The sequence below is a fragment of the Cicer arietinum genome, chromosome 1, assembly GCF_000331145.2.
Source record: "Cicer arietinum cultivar CDC Frontier isolate Library 1 chromosome 1, Cicar.CDCFrontier_v2.0, whole genome shotgun sequence".
Classification (NCBI taxonomy): domain Eukaryota; kingdom Viridiplantae; phylum Streptophyta; class Magnoliopsida; order Fabales; family Fabaceae; genus Cicer; species Cicer arietinum.
The window spans coordinates 10,815,680-10,841,039 of record NC_021160.2 but is presented as its reverse complement, the minus strand read 5'-3'; the positions used below and the strand labels follow the sequence as shown (position 1 = coordinate 10,841,039).

The following is a 25,360-nucleotide window of genomic DNA, read 5'->3' as shown; positions in this document are numbered from 1 at the left end:
TGGACGTTTGATAATTTTAGTATTCATCAGCTCCTTGAGTAGTTGAGCCTTCATTTGTTTAAAAGGGTGAAGTTTTCTTCATATGGATTCCTTTTAGGTGGTGCCTCATGGTCTGGTCAGCCTATTTGTTTTAGCCAAACATTCCTCAACAATCTTTGTCCTCTATGCATTTTTAGCACATATCTTTTATCCTTATTAGCTCGATCCATGATTCGTGTCTATCTAGATCCTTTCTCTCGAGCAATCTTCTTAGCCTCAATGTGCTTCTTGACCTTCAACTGGATTTCATTCATGACAAAGATATCAAATGTAGATCCTTGCGTAGAGTTAGGGCTTCACTGAAAGTCCTTGAGATCAAATGTTTCTCCATGACAAAGATATCTTCCTTTGATCATTCCATTTTAAGGGCATCAGAGTTGAATCGCGCCACATTATTCTTTAAATACTCGATTGAGCGTTGTTGGACATTAAACAAGTCTAGGAGGCAGCTATGCAATCCACTTATGAGCTAAATTTTTTAGAGTCCCATCAGAAATTTTGCAACTCAAGACATTATCAACTCCACTTGTGAACATTGTTTGAAACATCAAGATGTGCCTCTAGTGGTCTATACCCCTATGACATTTTTTCTTAGGAGCTCAATCTATTACATAGCTCCCTTTCTCTGACCTCCATTTGGTTTCCTAAGCTCGCGCTTTCGCACATTCTATTATTGTCTCAAACTCGACGTCACATACTTGAGCTTGTTCTCATTGGCATTGTTGCTTATCATTGTGTTGTTGTTACTCCATATTTTGATCTTGAAGCTCATGCATTGCCTCTAATAGGTGATCATGTTGTCGGTTGGAGTCCACGTTTTGCACAAAACATAATGAGGTTTGGGTTGGTCTATACTATAATGGTGAATTGGTTGAAAATGTAGCTAGGTCGTAGAAAAGTTTTACCGTAGCCCCACGATGCGCGCAAATGTTCACAAATGTAAACCTAAGATACAAATGATGAACTATCCTATGGAGCTACCTAGGGAGCTCCAAGAATTATTTGAAATATCTAAGGTAAATGTAAATTTTTAGGGATAAAATAAATCTTCATATTTTTCCTCCTAAATATCTCATTTTATAGTTCTCTTTTTTAACTTAATAGGCCTTTCTTTGGACGTCAAAATCCATTAGGTTACATCTTTGAGATCTACACTACTTGTTTGTACGAGAACTATAGCGCATGGAGTTGGTTGCTCCTTCTCCAGACAACTTATTCGTCCAGGATGCGTGGAGCTGGAGCACACATAGCTCACACAATCATATGTGCAAGACGTGTGACATATCATGGAATGCTTATTAGGAGGACCACAACTTTCACTTGGATAATAACTTGGAGTTGAACTGACTTATGTAGTTGAGATAAGGGTGGAACTCAACATAACCTGAATGGTGGAGGTGAGTTATGTCGTGCTAAACAGTGAAGCTGTGTTAAGCTGAACTGAATGGTAAAGTTGAGTTAGACTGAGCTACATGGTGGTGCTGAGCTGAATGGTTGAGCTAAGCTGCATGGTTAAATTAGGCTTAGATGAGCCGAATGGTATAGCTGAGCTAGGCTAAGCTGAAGGTGGAGTTGAGTTGGATGGTAGAATTAAACTAGGTTGAACCTACACGATTGAACGGTTGAACTCAACATGACATGAACAATTAAGTTGAATCTAATTGGATCTAAACAATTGAGCTTAATTAGGTTGGAGTTGAACAGTTGAACTAAGCTTATTTGTCGTGGAATGATAGGGGCACATCGTACAATTATCCATACCCATTCAGAGCTTATTAAATACTAACAACAAAAGATAAAAAACATAAAGAAGACACAAAAAAAAACGAAAAAAAATGACTAAACGTGAGAGAATGATAAATGACTAAACCTAGGAATACAATTATCAACTTAGAAAACTTTACTCTTTCTCGCATCTATATAATTAAACACTTTGAATTTGGAGAACTAACAAATCAATGTTTTATTTTTATTTTTTTTTCAGAAGCAACAAATTAGAATTAAAAGTGAATTTTCCACACTTAGTGTATAATTTCAAAGATTGTTGAATTTTTCTTACTTTAGTGTATTTAGTTGGTGACAAAATTGATTTGAAATGAATTAATTTCAATAAAAATTAAGTTGATAGTAAAATGATAATGTTTAAGTATACTAAAAAAAGAATAAGTTGAACAATAAACTTTAGTGTAAAAATCACAACACGATTGAACTTTAAAACTATTAGAATCAAAATCAATTACTCTTAAAATTACACAAACATGTCAAAATCAATTCTACTCGTCCAAAATTAATTTTGGCTCCTCCAAACATTAAATAATACATACAACTCCAACTGAAATCAATGGAAAGAGCTTGAGAAGGCAAGCCTATAAAAATCCAAGTTGATATTACCCTTTCCTATTTGATCATCAAAACATTACTACTATAAATCATCAAAACCACAAATCAGTGGAACCCAATTCCTATTTGATGAGATACATTTTTCAATCAAGATAACCAGTCTAACATTGCTTTGGCGGAACCCTAATCTTTGTTTGAAAAGGAGTTAGTTAGATATCAGGGTTTGTGCTAGGCTATAACAAATTTTTTACATTTAATAGATTCAACAGAATTGTTTAAAACCAGTTAACCCTATTCCAAGATTCAATTTACGCCAAATACACAGATGTCCAACAGATATAACAGACTCACCCCAACCATAAAGTATACTCCAAATTTGATATTGCTCTCTTTTTCAAAAAGCCAAGATTAAGATGCACCACAAGCACAGTTTAAAATCTCATCAATGTAGAATTATTGTTATATCATATAATTATCATCATTGTCATCGCATATAATATCAGCACCAGCATATAATAATAGTTAATGACAATGTATAGATAGCCCATGGACACAGGATGCTGGTTATTTATCAGTTTCTTGTATAATAATTATACATGGCTGCCATATCAGTGTTTTCTCCCATGAAACTGGCTGTTTAGCAACTTTGACAATTCATTTGCCCAATGAACTTAACGAGACTCATTGCATGAATTTATTATTTAACTCAAGAGTTGGACAATTCAGCTGAGGACATATCAAACAAGACATTGTTGCATACCATCAAAAGCTTGTTTACTTAAAAGAAGCAACTTCAATGCTGATTCAAAATTCTTAAAGATAGATTCTGTTTACTTATTACCTTTCAATGTTGATCAAAAACCTATAAGTAAACAGATTTATTATAACCGTACTGTGACAAGATCTTATTTGTAATGTAAGGCGTTGTATATTTCATAAATTGATGTCAAATCTTAATTCTTCCACCAACTTAATGTCTTTTCACCATCACCAGTACACACACAAGTTTCACATTCTATCAACATTGTGTTGGAAAAAGTATGACAAACCCTGTATGACCCTATTAGAGACTGTGGACACCTTTTTATTTAATCACTGAAATTCTTTAAAACCAGTTCACCAAAATTGATAAAAACCAGTTAATTAGTCTGAACAAAGGGATTCCCTTTCCTCCAAATAATGCAAGGTCCAACTGTTAGTCTCCAAACACAAATGTCAAAACTTCACTCAAACCAAAGGGTACCTCAAAGTAACATAGTTCATCTAATAAACGTAAGGTTTCCACTTACCTCCAATCCAACCCTTTAAACCGATTAATAAAAAAGTTGCTTCAAACAAGTTAATTAATCCAATTCACTACAACAAAATACAAATATTGAAAGCACGTGTATGTTTATCAAGGTTTCCTTCTACCTCAAACTCCTAAAAAACCAAATTGCCAAATCCCCTCGGAACAAGTTAATAAATCCCATCTTAGGGACTCAAATCACAGAGATAACCAACACAAAAAATTCATTGAACAATGCAAAAGATAATATAAAATCCTCTCAATGTAGCACCATTATCAAATAACAGATGATGTCAAATCCAACTGTGAGACTCGAAAATATATCCAAACTTCATAGTTGTACTCCAAATCACACAAAGTCCAACTGTTTGACTCCTAAATATATCAAACCTTCATTTCAACTAAAGAATATCCACAAAGTACCCTCATTATCAATAAAAGTAACAATACAGCAAAAATAAAAAGATTGATTCACCAAAATGGAAAACTTACTAAACATCGGAGACAAATGTATCCCTTTAATTTAATTTGGCTCAATTTTACCAAATTAATAAATTCTATCGCAGGGAATCAAATGACTCAATTATACAAACATCCAACACACAATTCACTCGATAGTTACTTTCAAATAATAGTGACGACAACAAGTGAGTTCTCTGGTGATTGGACATAACAAAACCCGAAATGATTTAATCAGATACTAGTCTCCAGTTACTTTCAAAAACCAAATCATCAAATTCAATCAAAACAAGTTAATTAATCCTATGTTAGCGATTCAAATAACTCAAAATGACACAATATAAACAACACATAAATAAAAAATACACTCCAGAAAATAAAACAAAACACAATATAGAATCCTCAATGTAGTAGCATTACCAAATTATCCAATTATCAAATACCAGCAACAACAATTCCAAAATCCATAACCAGTTCAAAAACACAACAAAATACTAAAATCACGATACAAAAAAACAGTTTCCAACAACAAACTAACTCAAAACCTGAGCTTAGTGAAGAACCACCTATTCTTCCCAGTTTTGAAACGATCCTCGAACCTCTTCTTAGCCTCCTTCAAAGCAGTAACCTTCTTATCCTTAGACTGAAGAGAATCAGGAGTAACAACCTCTTTAAGATCAACATCAAGAGTGTAACGAGTAGGCATCAAATGTTGATAGTTCACAAGTTTAACGAAAGCCTTAACGCGCGATTTCTTAGCGGTTTTCTTTGCTGAATCCTTCTTGATAACCTTGCTTGGATATTTCTTGATACCTGCAACTAAACAGTGACCGTAAGCACGTTCGCGAGTTCCATCGTCGAAGTTACGAACTATAACGGCCTTTTTACCGGCGTATCGTCCTTGAAGGACGATTACGGCTTTGTTTGGCTTCAGAAATTTCACCATTTTCGCGCCTCTTGATGTTGTGTCGCCGTTTCAGAGTGGATCACAAAAAACCCTAATTTTGTAATGTATATAGATTGTGAAACCCTAGAATATATTATGATGGGTTTGGGTTGGGCCGAACTGGCTTGTTCTATCTTTCGTGTTTCATTGGTTGGCCCGCTATTAAAATTAGATTTGGGTAGTGTTATTAGCACCCTTGCTTATACTAATGTACCACTTATATGAAGGTTAAAATGTTTTCACTGTTAGTGTCCAATTTTATTTGGATGTTTATTTTTACAAATAAGTTGGAGATTGTTATTGTCTATTTATAATATTTTATTACATGATAAATAACAATAGTATGATATCTAGTTCAAAGAAAAAAAACAATAGCATGTTATGTTAGCGTTTATGATTAATTTATCTGCACAATTTGTTTGTTGGAGCATTTAAAAAAAATTCTAATGTCATGTTAAATTTTTTGTTTATATTATTATTTTTTTTCAAAATGTGTCGTTTATTCTTTAAATACAATGAAAAAGATATTAAAACAAAATATTAGTATTAAACATAATATGCATACTTACATTAAAAAAGTAATTAGTATAAACGAAAAGATAAATTCATTAAAAATATTTGCTTAAAGATAAAAAAAAAAAGATGTCAAATGCAATGTATTGACTGTGACTTTTGTCTTCGCCTACGATAAGTGAAAGTCCTACGCACCTCAACTAACACTTATTTCTATTCTCATTGGCGTTGCATGTGTTCGTATAATGTTTGGATAAAAAACTTATTTGGCATCCATTTTACACTTTTAAAGTGAATTGCTTACCAACGACGTTAATGAAATTGATGATTCTTCCTATCAACCCTGTGCAATCACAAAATGCATTCAGTCGTGCAGTTGGTGACTGTCCGATCTTGAACGGACAATCCAAAAATAAGTATATTTTGATTTTTTGAAACTAAAACTACCGACTTTGCAATATCTGATCTCAATCAGACGGTCACATATCCCTGATTGCATGACAACACACATTCTATGAGTGTACTGAAACCCGACCCAAAAATGATACATATTATAAATATCAAATATTATAAGAAAACCTCCTTTATAAGAATACAAGCAATAAGAAACTACAAGCCCTTTTTTCCATATATGAAAATTGAAAGTCTAGAATCAAAACATTATGCATTTGGTAGAAACTGCAAAAAGGAAAGGAAATTTTTACATGACATCGAACAAAAAGCAAAATCATGAATACAGCTAGAAACTGCAAAATGGCAATTTGTACATGACATTGAACAAAATGCAATGATAAATACAGCCGGACTTGCCTAAAAGCATTATCACCATTATCAAAACCTTAGCAGGATGTGATGACGTCACACCATGTGTTTTAAGATTCCTTTTTTATTTTGATACTTTATTTGTTGCTGCAAATGGGAATGTGTTAGGATATAGAAATAGAGATAATAATGAGCTTGTTAGTAGTTGTAAAAGTCTTAACTGTTTTTGTGTCTGTTATTAATCTGGAACTCATTAAATAGAGGCTCCCAGCCCTTTAGAAAGAATCTTTTAAAAATCTTAGTTTGATTGGTTTTATAACCAGTGTAGGAGAGCTAGCTCTCGTTATTTCATATAGTTTAAATAAAAAGTGTTACAGTATTTCTTTGGAATCCATTTCTTGGGTTACTAATAGAACGACAAACGAAAAACAAAATAAATGAATTTATCCTGAAAACTAATGAAGACATTTGACAACAATCAAGTAATTTCAACAAGGAACAAGAAGCTAAGAAACAACAAGATCCAATAAGAACATGCCATAAACCTACCAATTAGTTTCTCTCTGGAGATATGACCAGTGTTCTTCCTTTCAGTGGTGCCATCAGAGTTATTGCTTTTTACCACCTTCATGCTAACACTATTATCAGTTGACGCAGAAAGCCTCTTCTCATTGGACTTCAAAACATTCGTAACATCATCTGAATAACTGGAAAGTGACAACTTTTATTCCTAAATAGAAGTATATAATCATAAAAACAATGACAACTTAACATGAAAAATTATTTTCTTTGAACTGTACCCGCAAACTTCAATACTTTCTGGCTAGTTTTAGAAGATGTATACTTCTTCTAGCCTTTCCATGTATAATAGCAACTATTTTGAAAAACAAGTTTCCTTAACTTAGCCAGAGACTGCTTTCCTCTCTGGCCCTGATTCATCTTTTACAACAGACTGACAGGAGCCAAACTCTTTCCGTGGCAGCTTCTTGCGATAATATGTATACTTTCCACTCACTAGAGGAACTCCAGAACTTTTTGCACCTTCCTTCACTTTTCCCTGAAATCATGGAATAAGAATTTGATGTAATAAAACCAAATAACAAAGACAGACATTCAGAGAAACCAACATGAAGTGCAGTATTTAAATTTTCATAAGTATTAAACAAAGTTCTAACCTCATGATCACGAGACTGAAAATATTTCTTTATGGTACACACGATGACATAAAAACTTGAACAAGTGCAGAATCGAGAAACGACAACTCCCACTCTTCTAGAACTTCATCATGCAGCTTCTGTCTGCACTGTGCAGCTGCAACATATTCTGTAATCTTAGGATTACATTCAGCTATTTTTGAAGGTCTAAATTTTGAGGTGGTAGGTCATCAATCTCCTCTTCATCAACTTACATTCTAGAAACAGAAAAAACCATCCTGCGATTAGCCATATTTTCTTCTTGTTTTGTACCTCATATGAATTAATTCTTTCCTTGCAATCATCAATAATTCATTAAGTCTTTCAGTGCCTCCATACAAATCTAAAGACATCAATTCTCTGGTCTGTAAATCTCTCAACAGCTTTTCACTCTCAATATGATAATTTCCAGCACAAAATGAATCAATAAGAACCATGTATATAGAAGTATTAGGCCAAAGATCACTTTGTTTCATTTCTTCATAAAGTTTAAAAGCAGTTTGAATATCACCATCGGCACATAGACCAGATATAAGAACGCTGTATGCAGCAACATCAAGCTTCACATGACATTGTTCCATCAAACTCCTCAACTCCAATGCCTTAGCAACATTAGCTTCTTTACAATAGGTGTGCATTAATGCAGTGAAAGTAGCAACAGTTGGAATGATTTGCATCTCAAGCACGATATCAAGAATGCGAATAGCGTCGTCAGTCTTCCTTGAACGTGCAAGCCCTCTAATGATAGCGCTCATAGCAACACTTTCGGAGCTGACCCCAAGTGTTTTCATTTCATCTTGCAGCTTCATTGCTCCTTTTATATTTCCTATTCTACACATGCCATTAATTAAAGTGATAAATTGTTTACATGTAGGAGCATAACCATTTTCCAACAAGGCTTGCAGAATACAATGGGCTTCATCAAAAGCACAAGTTCTAATGAATCCGTTAAAAAGGGCATTGTATGTATCTACGTCAGGAGTAACTCCTAACACATTCATTTGTTTTACCAAATCAAAGGCCATTTTTATCTCGTTCCGTTCACATAACTTACTAACAAGCATGTTAAACGTAAAACAATCAGCTTCGAAACCTTCAATCATCATCCTTCTTAACATTTTTACAGCAACATCCAATGATCCGGACTTGCAATATCCAAGAATAAGAGAGTGCCACGTTAACCTATCAGGCACAAAACCATGTCTGATCATGTCATTGTATAACACAGAACATCTTGACATGTCATTCCTCTTTGAATATCCATGCAGGAGAATGTTGTAAGTAGACAAGTTGAAGCATAAATTTCTACTCCTCATTGTTGAAAGGATATCACTTACCTTCGACATTTTCCCCTTCCGAGAGTATCGATCCATAAGAACATTGAATGCAATGGTATCCGGGTGAACACCTTCATTCAGCATATCTTCAAAAATATATAAAGCAGCTTTTGTATGTCCTTCCTTAAGAAGACCATCAACTAAACTAGTGTAAACAGCAAGATTTGGAGATAATAATCCTTTTTCAGTTGCCCTCCCCAACAAAAGGAGTGCGGCAACCATTTTACCCTTTCTGCATAGTCCTGCAATAAGACTAGTGTATGTATAACTGTCTGGCACAAAATTATTCACAACCATCTCATTAACAAGGGCAACGGCATTTGATAAATTTCCTGATCTTGAAGCCAAAGTAAGCATTGTGTTGTAGAAAAGATTACCAATGGCATAAGGAATACTATTAAGTCTATTCAGAAGTATTTTGGCTTCATTAATATGTCCGCCAATAAGAAGTCCTCTCAATAGACCCTCGTATGTGAACTGACTTGGTAAATAGCCTAAATTATTCATTCTATCAAACATAGATAATGCTTTTAACGTGTCACCAGAATTTCCATAACTATTTATAATGCAATCAAAAGTAACAGAGCTAGGATCATGACCTATCCTGCACATGTGGTCCATAAAATACTCAGCTTCTTCAAGTCTCCCGCATCTACAAAAAGTTGCAACCAATAGATTACATGTAAAGAGATTTGAAACATGATCACTGCGGTTCATAACTGCATAAACATTTAATGCCTCTTTAAGGTTTCCCATCTTGCAGTAGTTGTAGATTAATGTCGAATACAAAACGCTGTTTGGCACAAGTCCGGCCTTGTACATTTTACACATTATCTCCTTTGCATTATTTATCTTCCCCACCCTGAGAAATCCATTAATGAGTACTGAAAACGTAACAATATCAGGATTGACAGAAACTTTTAACATATCATCCAGCAACTGTACAGCTTCTTCAAGCAGGCCGTTCTTACACAATCCATCTAGCATTGCCGTATAACTTATATGACCAACTCTCGTGCCATCCATCCTCATTCTCTCAAGAACACTAGAAACCAATCCAAATTCAGCGTGCTTGGATAGCCCATTTAAAAGAGCTCCGTATGTCACTTCATTAGGTCTCAAACCATGCACAACCATCACGTCAAAAAGTCTCAATGCTTCCTCAATGTTGCCATTGCTACAGTTCCCAACAATCAAAGTGTTGTAAGTAATACTGTTCGGCAACAAGTTACACGATGACATCTCCTCAAAAACTTTTGTAGCAACTCCAATCTTCCCCTCCTTAACAAATCCGTTAATAAGAGTATTATATGTTATCTCACTAGGATTCACCTTATTCTTCTTCATCCTTTTCAATATTAAATAAGCTTTCGCACTCCTGCTTTTTCTGCACAAATTATCTATCAACACATTATATGTACAAACATCTGCCGCAATACCCTTAGATGCCATTGAGTCAATAAGCTCAGACGCCTCCTTATACCTTCCTTTCTTGCAATACCAATTAAGCAAAGTATTGTAAGTGACCGTAGTTGGAAAATGACCGCTTCCTTCCATTTTCCTCAACAGAAAGCCAGCACTTTTAAACTTCCCACGTTCGCACAAAGCATTCAACAGTATATTGAATGTAGCAACATTCGGACAAACCTTCTTTTCAAGCATTCCTTTGAAAAAGGACCAAAACAAATCAACCTTATGGTCCTTTACCAACGAACCCAGCACCATATTACAAGTATACACTGATGGCTTCAACCCTCGAAAACCCATCAAGTGAAAAGTCTGTACAGCATCTCCAACCATCTTTTCCCTCAAACAAACCCTAATGAGTAGGTCAAAAACAGCAGGGTTTGAATTACAAAAAGGGTATGTCTCCATCAAAGCACCAAAAACATTGTTGAAACCAATAGGCATATGTAACATATGTTTCAACGTTGTTTTGGCAAAATTGTACATTCTAGCTCTAATAAGTATATGGGTGGTAGTGGAAATGATATGAGTTAGATGTTTCATCTCTAAATTAGGTTGCTTGATGACCCAATTGAGGAATTTCAAAGCTAACATTCCATGAACAGGCCTAAGAGAACCCAACCTATAATTCATGTGATTCAGAGACTCCCAACGGTGTAGAGTTAAAAAGGTATAAATACTTTTCTCCATATCCAAAACCATAGATTGATTACAAACTTTATACTGAAAATGAGAAACAAAAGGAGAAGTGGGTTTAGAGAGGGATAGTGTAAGAAAGAGATATAAGACAAAGAAGTTAGAAAGAATAAAGAGGGGCTTACCTTGAATGATAGTGGAAACTGTTGAAAAAGTGAAAAATGATTGATTCATTTGTTTGAGAATAAAGCCATTGTAGCTATTATCATTTCTGCCAAACAGAAACAATGCATATTGATATTCTGCAAATTCAAGATTTTGAGTGAGGTCGTTAACCAGTAAGCTCAACTACTTCAAGTTCATATTTTGGGGAAATGAAAAATTATAATGGATAATTGTCTAATAATTTGAAACCACGTGTATCATAGTTCATCAAAGTATCATAGTTCATCAAATAAACATAAAACAAAGCTAAAAAAAAAGCACCAAAATTGAAAACCAGTTAATTACATGTCAAAACCCTGAACTAAGGTTTCCACTTACCTCCAATCCAACCCTTTAAACCGATTAATAAAAAAGTTGCTTCAAACAAGTTAATTAATCCAATTCACTACAACAAAATACAAATATTGAAACCACGTGTATGTTTATCAAGGTTTCCTTATACCTCAAACTCCTAAAAAACCGAATTGCCAAATCCCCTCAGAACAAGTTAATAAATCCCATCTTAGGGACTCAAATCACACAGATAACCAACACACGCAAAAATTCATTGCACAATGCAAAAGATAATATAAAATCCTCAATGTAGCACCATTATCAAATTTTATCAAATAACAGAGGATGTCAAATCCAACTGTGAGACTCCAAAATATATCCAAAGTTCATAGTTGTACTCCAAATACACAAAGTCCAACTGTTTGACTCCTAAATGTGGGTTTAGAGAGGGATAGTGTAAGAAAGAGATATAAGACAAAGAAGGTAGAAAGAATAAAGAGGGGCTTATTGATATTATCATTTAGGAGTTAAACAGAAACAATGCATATTGATATAAAGTTCGATATAAAGTTAAACAGAAACAATGCATATTGATTACAGTAAGGCCACGAAATTGTGAAATTGGCTATAACCCCAAATAAGCATTACCAAGTTATAATATATACAGTTGAATTTTGGGGGAAAACAGAGGCACGCAGTTGGTAATAAATTAGCCAAACCCTTTCTTCATGAAATTCTAAGTCTGTAGTGCTTAAGGTTAATGAAAAAAATTGAATTGACAGTACCAAACCCTAACAATGGAGTTTTTCGCATTAACACAAATTCAAGCTCAACGAAGTCTAATAAAACAAAGAAATAATAAACGGTTAAGATAGAAAATAAAAAATCAGTGTAAGTGTGGGTTTAGTTACCTCTTAGAAGAAGAATGGAGGAAGGGTTAGAGTGGAGAGTGAAGGTAGACAGTGGCACTCACGCTGCTATGTGAGGTGAGGTGAGGAGATGGAGGAAGAAGATAACTGAAAGTGTGAGTGAAACTTTGGGTTCAAGTTCATATTTTGACTGTAGAGAATCTATTTTAAGAAAGTAGTAAAAATATTCATTTTAGGAAACATTCATATTTCATAAATTAATACAAACTTCACCCGACAATAGAAGAGTATCAACAATTCTCTTCAACGATGTCAATCAGAATTTACAATAACATTCATATTCAAGAGAAGAAGATATCAAGAAAATTGTCTTAGGTTTAAATTTTTTTTTTGTAAAATTTTATGTAAAATTAATATTTTTAACAAATATTAAATTAATTGAATTTATTATCATTTGAAAAAAAATATCACATAATATATAAAATATTTTATATTATCTAAATATCACAATTATTCATCTCATAAACGTGACTTTAGAGATAATTATGATAAAAATTAAATATTTTTATTAATTTAATTATTATAATTGACTTACCGTATGTATCAATTAAAACTTTTTTAAAAAATCAATAATTTTATTAAAATATTTTTATAAACTTTATATGAATTCACATCCAAACCAGAAGTTGCCATTGCTACGTACGAATTTAAAACAATTTATTTATAAAAATAAAATCACGTTATGTGTATGAGAAAGAGAAATTCAAATATTACGATAAAACAAATAAAATAATGTTGGACGATTGTCTAATAGACGAGTACAATTTTCCTGTAAAAAAAAAATAGATGAGTACAATTTTACCTATTGCCATGAAGTGTATTGACTTAACAATCCTACACAAACTGAAAACTAAACAATTCATAAAGACACGTCAGATTTTGTAAAGTAGCTATAAGATTGAAGCCTACATGTATAGACTAACATTTGAAAACTGAAAATGGATTATCTGCCATAACCGTGTCACCCGATTACCATCTTCAATTGTCAGATATAAATCAATAGTCGAAATTGTTTAAAATTGATTTATTGAATCTCAAATCAATGGACGAAATTGATTACTTTGTGTAGCTGTATACATTTATTAATGGAGAGAATCCGGATTCAAGAGAACTAATAAAATTATCTCTGATACCCTTGTAACAAAATAGTAAACAAACTTCTAGACAATTGCATATCTGCTTGCTTTCTTGTGATCCATAACTTAAAATTACACCATTTTCTTATTTACACCCTTTTGACAGTCAACAACACTTAATAATGTCAATCATCATCACTGTCACAGATAGAAAATATTGAACCACGAATTTGAGATTTTTCCTCTAGTAGTTTTTTATCTTTGAATTTACTAAAAGAAAGTGCAGGACTATGCTTAGTAATAGAAACCCCAAGACTCTTTGAAGCTGAAAGAAGACGTTTCCCCACTATGGATTTTCTAGTCTTGCTACATTTCCCAACTTTGGATCTTCTAGTTTTTCTACCTGATTTCATGGAAACCAAGTCAACATGCAATGGACCATGCAACACATGTGGAGGTGTTTTGGGAGTGAACTGTGGTAATGAAACATTTTTTTTCTTTGAGCAACTTTGTGATCTGGTGTGTGATTGAACTTCAATCTCACTATGAACAACTCTTGATGTAACAGCTGAGTTTGAAGAGGTGCTAAAATTGTTAATGCCATTGAAACCTGAAAAATATTTGTTGATTATACCGCTGACTGATACGACTTGTGTTGACATCTTACTCGGACTTTCTTGCATTGAGTTAGCACGCAACTCAAGCCGATTTTCAACTTTATTCTCCGGCATTACACATCGACTCTTACTTGCAGTGCTTGTAGATTTGTCTACAGATCTGCAGGAGTATCTTTCTGACATTCCACTGGCTTCATGCTGCTTGTAATTTTCATGAGAATTACGCTTTTTGTTTGGAACGTGACTAATAGCTTCATTCTCTTCTGATAGATATGCACACGGATGCAACCCTTCCTCTTTCTTTTCCTCACTGTTGTATCTTGTCTTATTTTCATTTTCGCAGTCATACGTCGTTAAGTCTCGGTGTTTTGAAACAACAGCCGCATCATCATGGGGTAAACATGGAACTTGCAAACATTTTAAATGACTCGCTTCTACATGAAGAAACCACATTTCTCTCATCCTCGGGAAAACATACTTTATAGGCAGGGAATCAGGCAGGGAGTAGAAGCATGATTTTCGCCACACCTAGCAAAATATGCAGTAATAAGATCATCACAAATTCATTGTAGCAGAAACTAAAAAAGACATACTAAAACGCAGCAAAATATGCAGTAATAAGATTATGACAAACTCCTTGTAGCAGAAACTAAAAAAAGACACATACTAAAACATAAAGCGCATACCATTAATCCATGAACTTGGATCTCTCCTATGTCTGGTAAACAAGTGAAGTGCACTTTCTCAAAATCTCCTGCACAACAATAATTGCATTGATTAATTTTCTTGTCAGAACCTGATATACTCAAGGTTGAACAGCAATATCATCAATGCCTGTTCTTTTGTAAACAATAACAAGCCATTTATTACAATTTAAGATTTCCTTAAGTCACTAAGAAAACATCCCTTTTACTACATGTTTTCATAGAAAATATGTTTATCACATTACTCTTCATTATGTACTAAAGCACCACAACCAACAACTACATAGATACATCCAAGATACGGTGAAAATTTGTCTATAAATCAGCAAAATTTGCATCTTACTTAAACTCTATGCTATTAGCCAATACTACATTGGTTTAAATTTCATATATCTATAATATCTCTACAAACAATAGTAGAAGAAGGCATCATTTATAAAATCCACAAAAGTCTGTATTCACCCTGAAAATCTGAAATAATTAGAGGGGGCTAGTCAGTAGTCAACAGTGCCATCTAAATTCAACAAGATCATCTCCCCTTAAACAATATATTGAAAATTGATTAAAATGAAACTCTGGCACTGTTGACTAGTATGAGTTGATACTATCATAGATTGCAAATACATTGTCATGCAGTGCTAATCTCCAAAACACATCAAACTTCCATATAAAAACTTATTGATCCAAGTACAGAGCATTTTCCATTAAAATAATATTAATCATTAAACAACACACTAGATTTCATCTTTTTTTATTTTTAAACTCAAAGATTGCTACAGCTTCACTGTACTTGAAAGTACAGTAATGCAGTATATATTTTATAATCTTTCAAACCTGCTAGACAATAGAGCTATAATTAAGGCTAGTCCATGTTGATTGAGAGCCAGGATTTGATTGGAGTTAAAAAGGAAATTTATAGAAAAAGAAGCTGATTAATGCTTAATGTGAGGAAAAATAGTATAATATCTGAACCAATGAATAAATGCTTATGAGCTAAAACTGTATCTATATAAGCCAGTGCAAAAGATTCTCATTCCTATCATAAACGTGTAGAGGCAAAAATACACATAACCTATGAAGCACTCATAGAGACACAACACCAACAATGACACTAGACACCGATAATAATTTGAAAACGAAAGTGATTGAATATAACCACATGTATCGACCAATGCGTGTCACACACTAGAAGCAATTTTGTGCTAAACTAATCCAATCCTCAAAGTCATATTATCAAACATTAGTAAGACATTATTCTAGAATGTACTAAAATGACACAAACAAGGACAAAACTACTTAGAATAATAAAACACATGAAACATAATCATCAATTTTATTTATCTTTTAGTGACCTAGTTGAAACGAAGAGAATAAAACTGAAAGGCTCTTCTTACTTTTGAATGCTCCGGCTGTAATGTGGGAAGGAACATTGAAAGCAATGCGAGTGCCCAAATCTGTGTCGGCAAACACTGCAACTTCCGCCGCCGCTCCTTTCATCCTCCGCCGCGGTGGTGCAGTTCCGGAATCAGCGTTTTGTTATTTTTCTTAAAGAACCGGTGTTTAAACATCAAATAAAAAATCTCATTTTATTTAGGCTAAATTACATTTGTGGTCCTTTAACTTAATTTCTGGTAACATTTTAGTCCTTTATCTTTTTTTTTTTTCTCCCGATTTAGTCCTTTATTAATTTCTAATAATATCAAATAAAGTATGAAAATATGAGTTTATTTGAAGATTTGCATTAAGAATTTGATGAAATTTGTATTATATTGAAGAATATAATTAATTTTATGAGTTTTGATTGAATTTTTTTTTTGAATTTTTGTTTAAAAAAGGATAACGTTGTTAAAATTTTAAAACATAAAATATCAAATTGTCATTTAAAATTAAAATAAAGGACTAAGTCGGAAAAAAAAAAGATAAAGGACTAAAACGTTACCTGAAATTAAGTTAAAGGACCACGAATGTAATTTAACCTTTTATTTATTGACGGATATTTATTTTATATTTTATTTATTTATAACAGAAATTTATCTCATAGTATTTATTTTATATATTTTTTATGTATCAATAATAAATATTTATTCTGTTATTTTAATATTTATTATTGATAAATATTTATCTTATATTTTTAATATTTATTTATGACATATATTTGTTTAATATTTTATTAAAATTTATTAATAACAAATATTTGTTCTATGTCTTTTTATTTATCACAGTTAAATATATGTCAATCATAAATTTGTTTATTTATTTATAATAGATGAATATTTACCTCATCTTTTTTTATTTAACAATTATAAATATTTATATGGTTGGGTGAGTCTGATTTTTATATTTCATTGATAAATACTTTTTCTATGTTATTTTTATAATATTTATCAATGACATAAATTTGTCCTGCATTTTATTAAAATTTATTAACAACAAATATTTGTCTAATGTTTTTTTATTTATAACTGTCAAATATTTGTGATACATTTTTTTAATATATTTATTGTAGCCACATATTTTCCCCCTTTTTTTTTATGCACCAGTTATAAATATTTATTCATTGTATTTTTAATATTTATCAATGACAAATATTTGTTCATTATATTTTTTGTGTATGTTTTTTCCAATGTTTAAAATTAAAGAAGGCAATTTGATTTTTTTAATATTGATTTATTTAGTGCTCTCATATCTTATATTCATAGTGGGAAGATAAAAAATAATATATAGTTAAGAAAAAATATATGGTTGAATAATTTTGATTTGTGAATTTTTTTTATAAGATGGTTATTTCTTTTTCGGCTAAATAGCACTTGTGGTCCCTTAACTTAATTTCAGTTAACGTTTTACTCATTATCTTTTGTTTTTTCTTTTCGATTTGATCTTTTATTCTAATTTTAAGTGATGATCTTTTATGTTTTAAAATATCAACAATGTCATCTTTTTTTACAAAAAATAAAAAAGTTCATCAAAATTTTCAAACAAAATTCATAAAATTAATTATTATCTTCAATATAATGCAAATTTCATCAAATTCATAACTTAAATATTTAAATAAACTCAAATTCATAACAATATATATTAAAGAAAGATATGTTAGAAATGTGTAAAGCTCTCTCTAATAAGACACACATCTCATCTTCAGGACCACCTATATGTAAATCTAAACTCAGCTGTATAAGACCACCCATTTCGTGACACCGTGTACACCTAGTATCTGGACCAACATCATGATTAGGACCAACATCATGACTAGGACCAGGACCAACATCAGCATCATAACTAGGACCAACACCAACATCTGCAGCAACGTAAGGGATTATCCGAGGATGAGATATCCTATAGTACCAATGAATGTATCCCTCAACACACTCATGTGGATATCCAGCTGGATGCAATTTAGTACGAAGTGATCGTACATAGTTCCTATACATACTCTATTCAGCATCAACATCACGTACAATGAGCATCAGTGGTGTAGGAGAGATGTGCCGAGTATACCCAAACTGATGTATGCACCTCTTTGGTAAATGCGGTACCATTGTGGAACACCAACGGATGTATCCTGTAAACACCGACACAGACTGAAATTGTGTCATAGAGTTCTCATCAAGATAATATCAGTATCTCTTAAAGCATCCAACTTTGCTATATAAATGCAACGTTCCCTGATGTTTGTTTTGCAGTCCACCGAAACATCTGTGGCATTGAAGATATAGGCTCATCCATATCCCGTTTACAAATGTCAGGGAAATGCTGATAAATCCATGTCAGTAAATAATTAAAAAAAAATACAAATAATTAAATAAGAATCTTATCGTAATAACAATATAATAAGTATAACAAATATAATAGTACCTGAAATAGAGATAAATATCATCCAATCTGCTTCGTTGCAGGCAGTGTACTATCTCTAAGATAGTCATATAAAACAACAAGTGCAGCTGGTCCCCATGCCCATTTACAACAAGTATCAAGGTCTTGAAACAAAAGCAAATATTTTGCAGATACAAAGGAAAAACTTTTATCAGCTAGAATGGTACACCCTACCAAATGAAGTAGGCATGCCCTCGCTGCACAGTCATATCGTCCTTCATGAAGTTGCTTAAAAAATACAGCTTTCAACCACTCAAAACTATATGAGGCACCTCTATTGGTCCTAGTTCCAGTTACAACTTCATCATAAGCAACTCCCAATAACTCAACAACAGCAACAACTGCAAAATCTTCATTGACATTAGTGGGAGGTGTGAAAAACTCCCCAGAACATGAGATGCTCAAAAGACCTCTAACATCGTCAAGAGTAATAGTCATTTCACCAAATGGCAGGTGAAATGAGCTAGCCTCTGCGTGTCATCTCTCAACAAAAGCAGATATCAGATTACCGTAAATCATGTGCAAACTACATATTCGCAGATGACGTAATCCAGATATAATAATCCAATGATCTATCTGAGCAGGTAATACATATCTGATATCAATGAATTTGTCTTGCTTTTTGCCATTTGAAACAACTTTTAAGGCACGTCTATCCTGTTTAATTAAAAATAACACATGGTAACCTATAATATAAATACACAATTATTTCATTAAAATCAGCGTTGTAGTAACCTAAAATAACTTACATTTATCCTAAAATCAGCTTTGTAATATATTAAATACACATATTTTTCTATATTATAATATGTAATAAAATAAATTATTTACCAACCTGTCCATTCCACACATTAATTGCAATATGGTGCTCATAATTCTTAAGGAAAGAAAGATTGTAAGGACCTCCAGGAAATATAGGTTCTTCATGCTACTGATGATGCTCGTGTTCAAACTGGTGTTGCTGATCATGTTCATCATCAAACGCATGATCTTGGTGTTGTTGATCCTGCTCTTCATCAAACACAAGATTTTGCTCAAACTCATGTGCCTGCATTTCTTCGTTCTTTTTTCAACTATAGCTCTCATATTTGATTATGTAGGAGGTCGAACTCGAGAATGTTCAACGTCTGTTTCTTGCTCATTTGGTCCTCGCTAAAAAAATTGAATAAAAAATAAATGTAAACAAAAATATATAAAAAAAATTAAAATATACCAGAAATTTCAATAAGAAATGAAATTTTCGGTGAACATATCAGAAATTTCAAATTTCCGATATTGATTTATAACTATTAAAAATTTCATTCCTCCTTAAATTTTCGATAAATTTTCTTTTTTATCAATACTCACTTTTCCAGAAATTTTAAATGTGGGAGTATGAGTAATTTTTTTTTGTTTTTACTGTTTTATTAAGGGTATTTTGGATATTTCAACCAAAAAATTGTAAATTGGGGGAGGGGGGTATATGGTTAATTGGGGGTCCAAAAGACAACTTTCAATGTGTGTGCATCGATAAACTTTGGCAGCAATCCTTCAACGACCTCAACCACTCTCAAGGAGCTCTCATCGTCATCCTCCGTCGCACCTTGACAGAGGTCTAGCTATCTCTTCAAAAGTCTAGTATATGTAATGAATGTAAAACGAAAATAATTTTAGTTGTTGATATTTGAAAATGAAAATTGAAAACCAAGAGAGACAATCAGATTATTTTCCCAATATATCTCCTTTTTAAACAAAATTTTCCATTATACACTACATTGAAGCTTATATATATATATATATATGAAAATACGCTAATAATCTTCTGCAAGTTGCAAGACAAGGATGAAAAACTACTCCATTATACCTTACATTGAAACTTATATATGAAATTATCCTTCTAATCTTTTGAAGGTCACAAGACAAAGATGAAAAGCTGAGAGTATTCACATATGCTATTTAGTTGTCAAACATGGACGCTCCTTTTCATTTTAGGTCTCAAACCCACCTAGCAAGCTTTCTAAATTCAATTGAATGATTTGTATTTCTTGTGTTCAAAATAACTCATACCAAAATATTATTAAGATTATAAAAAATATTCTACAAAAATTAATCACATCCAAAAACGCACCAGCACACTTGAAAAAAAAGGGAAAGTTGGCTTTTGTACCCCACAATTAATCTTATACCCCCTCAAATTGTTAAAAATTCAAAATTGTCCTTAAAACTTTCATTCACTAAATGGTAAAAAAAAAATTACTTTAAAATTTCACCCTTCAACCAAAATTTCAGTACTTAAAATTTTTTCATTAAAATTCGGTACACAAATATTCACTACCGGAAATTTCATATTTCAAATTTTCGATAGTACAATTATGTTACCGGAAATTTCGCCAACAAATTTCGGATAAAATATTTATAATACCGGAAATTTGTGCCAAATTTTCGGTAGTTACATTTTCCTTACCGAAAATTTCAAATTTTTGAAATATCCGGTAGTTATATTTATCTTACCGGAATTTTAATTTTTGAAAATATCCGGCACTTATTTAACCGAAAATAAAAAAAATCCAGTATGCAATTAATTTAATTTAATTTTTATTTTTTTATTTTGAAATAGTGATGAAAAAACACAACAGATTTTTTTATTTATAATAATAACAATAATAATAATAATAACAACAATAACAACAATAACAAAGTAAATTATATTAATAAAATAAAATAAATTAAATTGAACAAACAAAATACATTAAATTAAAGAAAAAAATACCACAAATTGAAAAAAAAATATATCAAATTCAACTTTTTTTTTTATTATTCTTATTATTTTTATTTATTAGACCAAGAAAAAAAAAAGAGAAAGTTAGTATAATATAGCAAGTCGTTTGTTTTGGCAGATCTATTTAACCGCATTTTTTTCTCCGTTGAACATATTTTATTTTATTTTAATAATAGAATTTTGATATTTTAATTATTTTAATTTTTTAAAAAAAATTACAATAATATTAATAAAATAAAATGAATTAAAAAAATACATGTGCTAAAATAAATAATGTGTCCCTAATATTTTGCCAATAAAATAACAACATATTTTCTCAACAACTCTTTCCTATTTTTTCTGCGAATATTTTATAAAATAACAACTTATTTTCTTAACAACTCCCTCCTATTTTTATTCCAATCTAATAAATAATAATAATAAAAAATATTATTAATGTAATTAAATAATAATAATAAAAATATTTAAAAAATATAAAATTTTAATAATATAATTTACTTTATTATGTAATTTAATTTATTCTTTAATTTATTAATAATAATTTTTTAAAATATTATAATTATTTTTGTTTTATTAAATAAACAATTTTGTAATTGTAAAAAATGAGAAGAAATTTTTTTTATAAGTTTAATACATAATCGCATCATCGGGAAATTTTAAAGGAATGAAATTTTCGGTGAACTTTCCGATAGTTATAAATCAATACCGGAATTTTCGGTAGTGAAAATCAATACCGGATATTTCAAATTTCCGGGTGGTACTCCCGAAAATTTCAAAAAATGAAATTTCCTGTATTGATTTATAACTACCGAAAATTTCATTCATTTTAAAATTTCCGGTAAAAAAAAAAATTCAACAACACTCACTTTTCTAGAAAACAGAACTTGTGAGAATGCAAGAGAACTTTTTGATTTTTACAGTTTTATTAAGAGTATTTTGGACATTTCAAATGTAAAATCTTTAAATGAGAGGTATATTTGAGGGGTACAAAATACCACTTTCAAAAAAAGGATGTCAAGTTGGCGATATGTTCAGTCTTAGGTACCGAACACCCAAACCTTTTTCTATGGCCAGATTACAGAGTATAATATCTTCTTGCCTATACCACCATTGATAACTAAGTGGCTAAATACAGTTCACTCTTTCTCAATAAACAGAACGCAAGCATAACTTTAAGCACAAAATTTCATGCATTAAAATTAGTGGTCTTTACCTTTATCTTAACAACAAAGAAGATCTTAATTATTGACATCATTGTGCATAACTTGAGCAATATAATGAGGATTAATTAAAAGATCACCCTTGATAACTCATCCCCCCAAAAAAGGAAAATAATAATACATTTGCATATCTGAAACCAATTGATGCATTGGACTAAAAATTCTAATGTTAACAGCTAGTCAAAGCCAAAAAAAATGTAATCAAGGAAGGATCCTGCGTCGTCGGCGTGGAGTCTCTCTTTTCACATACATTTTCTCCATCTCATTCAGCGGTCGGGTTGATCCATCAGGCATGCTAGCAAATTTCCAGCCCCCACCATCTCCACGCTTCCCCCGTGGTCCCATTTTCTCTACAGTAAAAGTCCATCCATCTGAAGGGCGTCGCCGACTATACCTGTGGCATTTCACCTCTCCAGCCACCTGTGTATAACCACAACCACATTATTCAGTGAGTTCAACCAATAAAATACAGATCAGCAGCACATGGGACAAAAAAATAGACAGACTGTGGGTGTTAGGGGAGCAGTACACTCATGTACTTTTTAAATTGTATATTGATCAGCAAACAATAAATACTTGTGTAAAGGCCAGAACTATTTTTGAACTTTTCTTTTACATAGACAAGAATTTTGATCAAACAATAGAAAAGAAACCATATGGCAACCAAGTTTGATTTTACTAAGGACTAAGGAGGTCAGTTATTATGTGGATCAACCACTGATACTAGACTCTATACAACACTGAATTTTCAGGAAAACCATTCTTAGCAACGTCCATTATTAATGGTTTCTCCTAATATTTTACTAAGTCTTAATCAACCATTTTTAATTGGACTATCTTCAATTTGATTTGCATTTCTCACCAAAGCTTCTCCCGGTTGCCAAATCAGACAACCCTCAGTAGGTGCTACTCCAACTTCCCGCCAAATACTCTTTATCCTAATATATCTTTCCTTAGATGTCCACTCATGCAACTTAGCTCTCTAATATCATATATAGTTGTTTTTGCTTGTTTGAAATTCTCAGTCCAACATTCATTACCATAGAACATTGTTGGTAATTGTTAAATAAAATTTTCTGTTTTGGGGGCACTTTGCAAGCAGTTCCACTGGAAGCATTTTGTTCATTTTATCAACCAGCTTCAATCCATGTAACTTTCACATCGATGATCAGTCCTCCGATTATGTTGATGGATCTTAAACCAAGGTGTGATGTGATCTTGAATTTTTCACATTCAAAACATTATTAACTTGCACCTTTGCTAAACTTGCATACGATGTGCTCCTTACTTCTACTTAAACTCAACAGAGAACTCCAAATTCCTAAGCTTAGCTTCACAACTCAAGTTTATATTTTACAATTTACTCATTCTTTCAATTCATCAAATGGGAATATATCATCTACATGACTTCATCATACACTACTAATGGCCATCATATATCTATCCCCTATATAGTTCAAAATTTGTGCAATACAAAATTATTTCATCTCTAGAGCCTTCGACAGGATTTCTGCTGTTCTGAAATCAACAAAGTTTGTGTGCAAAGTCATCTTTCATCAAACCATTCAACATGTATATATCCCCCATTGTTGAGCTACCTTACATGAAACCATTCATATGGTTACCTTGTCTTAATATACTCAGTCTCATGAAACTTGTCGTTGTAGTTAGGTATATAGTACTTCCTTTCTACAATTTACAAAATTTTGTATGCCTCATTTTTACTGTAGATAGGCGTCAAAGTGTTTCATCTCCACTAATCCAGTATTTTCTTAGACATTGTAAAAAAGAACAAAGAATAAAAGCTAAATTCTCCGGAAGAAAAACTGTAAAAACAATCAATGATAGTAGACCAAAAAGAAATAAAATTGGAAAGATAACTACATCAACATTATTAATGGTCCATCAAACAATTTGGATGTTCCTAAAGGTCATTCAATACAGTTTTGCAAGATGCTAAAAGCATCACCAAAACATGCCATTATTCAATAAATCAACCGTCTATATCTCCAAGACTTCCCCTTTCAATATATATAATTTACTCAAAAGAAACGACAATTGGGAACATTATGTATCCCAATAGTTATACAACTAAACTATTTGTCTTAATATCCGTACAACCAAAAGAGTTTGATGCCCAAGCTTTGTCCAATAATATCTAGACATCCAGATATTCATAAGATATTTTGATCAAATGAGCAACACAAAGCTTCAAAATACATTGTATACATGTGCTAATTGAGCAGCAGCCAGCATCAGTTGGGAATAACATCATACTATGCAGGAGCAATAGAAATAATTCAGCAGCGGGTTTATCTTTGACTTTCCAAATATTTCAAAGCGTTTGAGTAACTTCTGGTTCTGGCTAATATTTCAGGTTGAATTTATGAATTTATGAATTTATGAATTTATGAATTTAAGAGTTCTAGTGTCTTGTCTAAAGTCCCAAAGATTTCTAAACGGCTTGGTTTATATTAAGTGCATATTGGGAATTGTTTTCTTCTAACTTACTACTACTATTGGGACTTTTCTTTTCTGACAGCATACAACAAACCATATTCACATAATAGTTCTATTCTTGTGTTTACAACTTCATTCTAATATAGTATGTACATTATACGTAGTTTTCAATTAAATTTGATTAGGGTGATGTAAACTCCGACTTGATTAGTTTGTGAGTATCTTATATATGAACTGGTTTCCTTCTC

At 32.0% G+C, this 25,360-nt stretch overlaps 4 protein-coding genes across 6 annotated transcripts in view; all 4 read right to left on the bottom strand.

Moving 5' to 3' along the window:
• Positions 1-4,503: 4,503 nt before the first annotated feature.
• On the bottom strand, positions 4,504-5,143 carry LOC101513966 (large ribosomal subunit protein eL27-like). The gene has a single exon (XM_004487865.4). It carries the CDS (start codon positions 5,070-5,072, stop codon positions 4,665-4,667), a length of 408 nt encoding a protein of 135 aa, XP_004487922.1. The 5' UTR covers positions 5,073-5,143; the 3' UTR covers positions 4,504-4,664.
• A 1,046-nt stretch (positions 5,144-6,189) lies between these two features.
• On the bottom strand, positions 6,190-12,639 carry LOC101512766 (uncharacterized). Of its 3 annotated transcripts, none has more exons than XM_004487863.4 (6): positions 12,390-12,639; positions 11,166-11,282; positions 7,523-11,067; positions 7,148-7,404; positions 6,897-7,054; positions 6,190-6,494 (listed from the first exon to the last, which is right to left on the bottom strand). In XM_004487863.4, exon 3 carries the CDS (start codon positions 11,044-11,046, stop codon positions 7,786-7,788), a length of 3,261 nt encoding a protein of 1,086 aa, XP_004487920.1. In that variant the 5' UTR covers positions 11,047-11,067; positions 11,166-11,282; positions 12,390-12,639; the 3' UTR covers positions 6,190-6,494; positions 6,897-7,054; positions 7,148-7,404; positions 7,523-7,785. The 3 variants fall into 3 exon arrangements, with proteins under 3 accessions (XP_004487920.1, XP_004487921.1, XP_012573757.1); XM_004487864.4 differs by having other exon boundaries at positions 6,897-7,046; XM_012718303.3 differs by having other exon boundaries at positions 11,166-11,251.
• Positions 12,640-13,430: 791 nt separating this feature from the next.
• Positions 13,431-16,357, bottom strand: LOC101500691 (uncharacterized). Its single transcript, XM_012718262.3, has 3 exons — positions 16,199-16,357; positions 14,787-14,854; positions 13,431-14,628 (listed from the first exon to the last, which is right to left on the bottom strand). Exons 1-3 carry the CDS (start codon positions 16,299-16,301, stop codon positions 13,669-13,671), a joined length of 1,131 nt encoding a protein of 376 aa, XP_012573716.1. The 5' UTR covers positions 16,302-16,357; the 3' UTR covers positions 13,431-13,668.
• A 6,246-nt stretch (positions 16,358-22,603) lies between these two features.
• Positions 22,604-25,360, bottom strand: part of LOC101512444 (protein GAMETE CELL DEFECTIVE 1, mitochondrial) — a 4,954-nt gene continuing 2,197 nt past the window's right edge. The window contains exon 3 of the mRNA XM_004487859.4: positions 22,604-23,072. Within this exon, the coding sequence (XP_004487916.1) occupies positions 22,854-23,072 (219 nt within the window). The 3' untranslated portion in view covers positions 22,604-22,853. The remainder of the gene's footprint in view (positions 23,073-25,360) is intronic.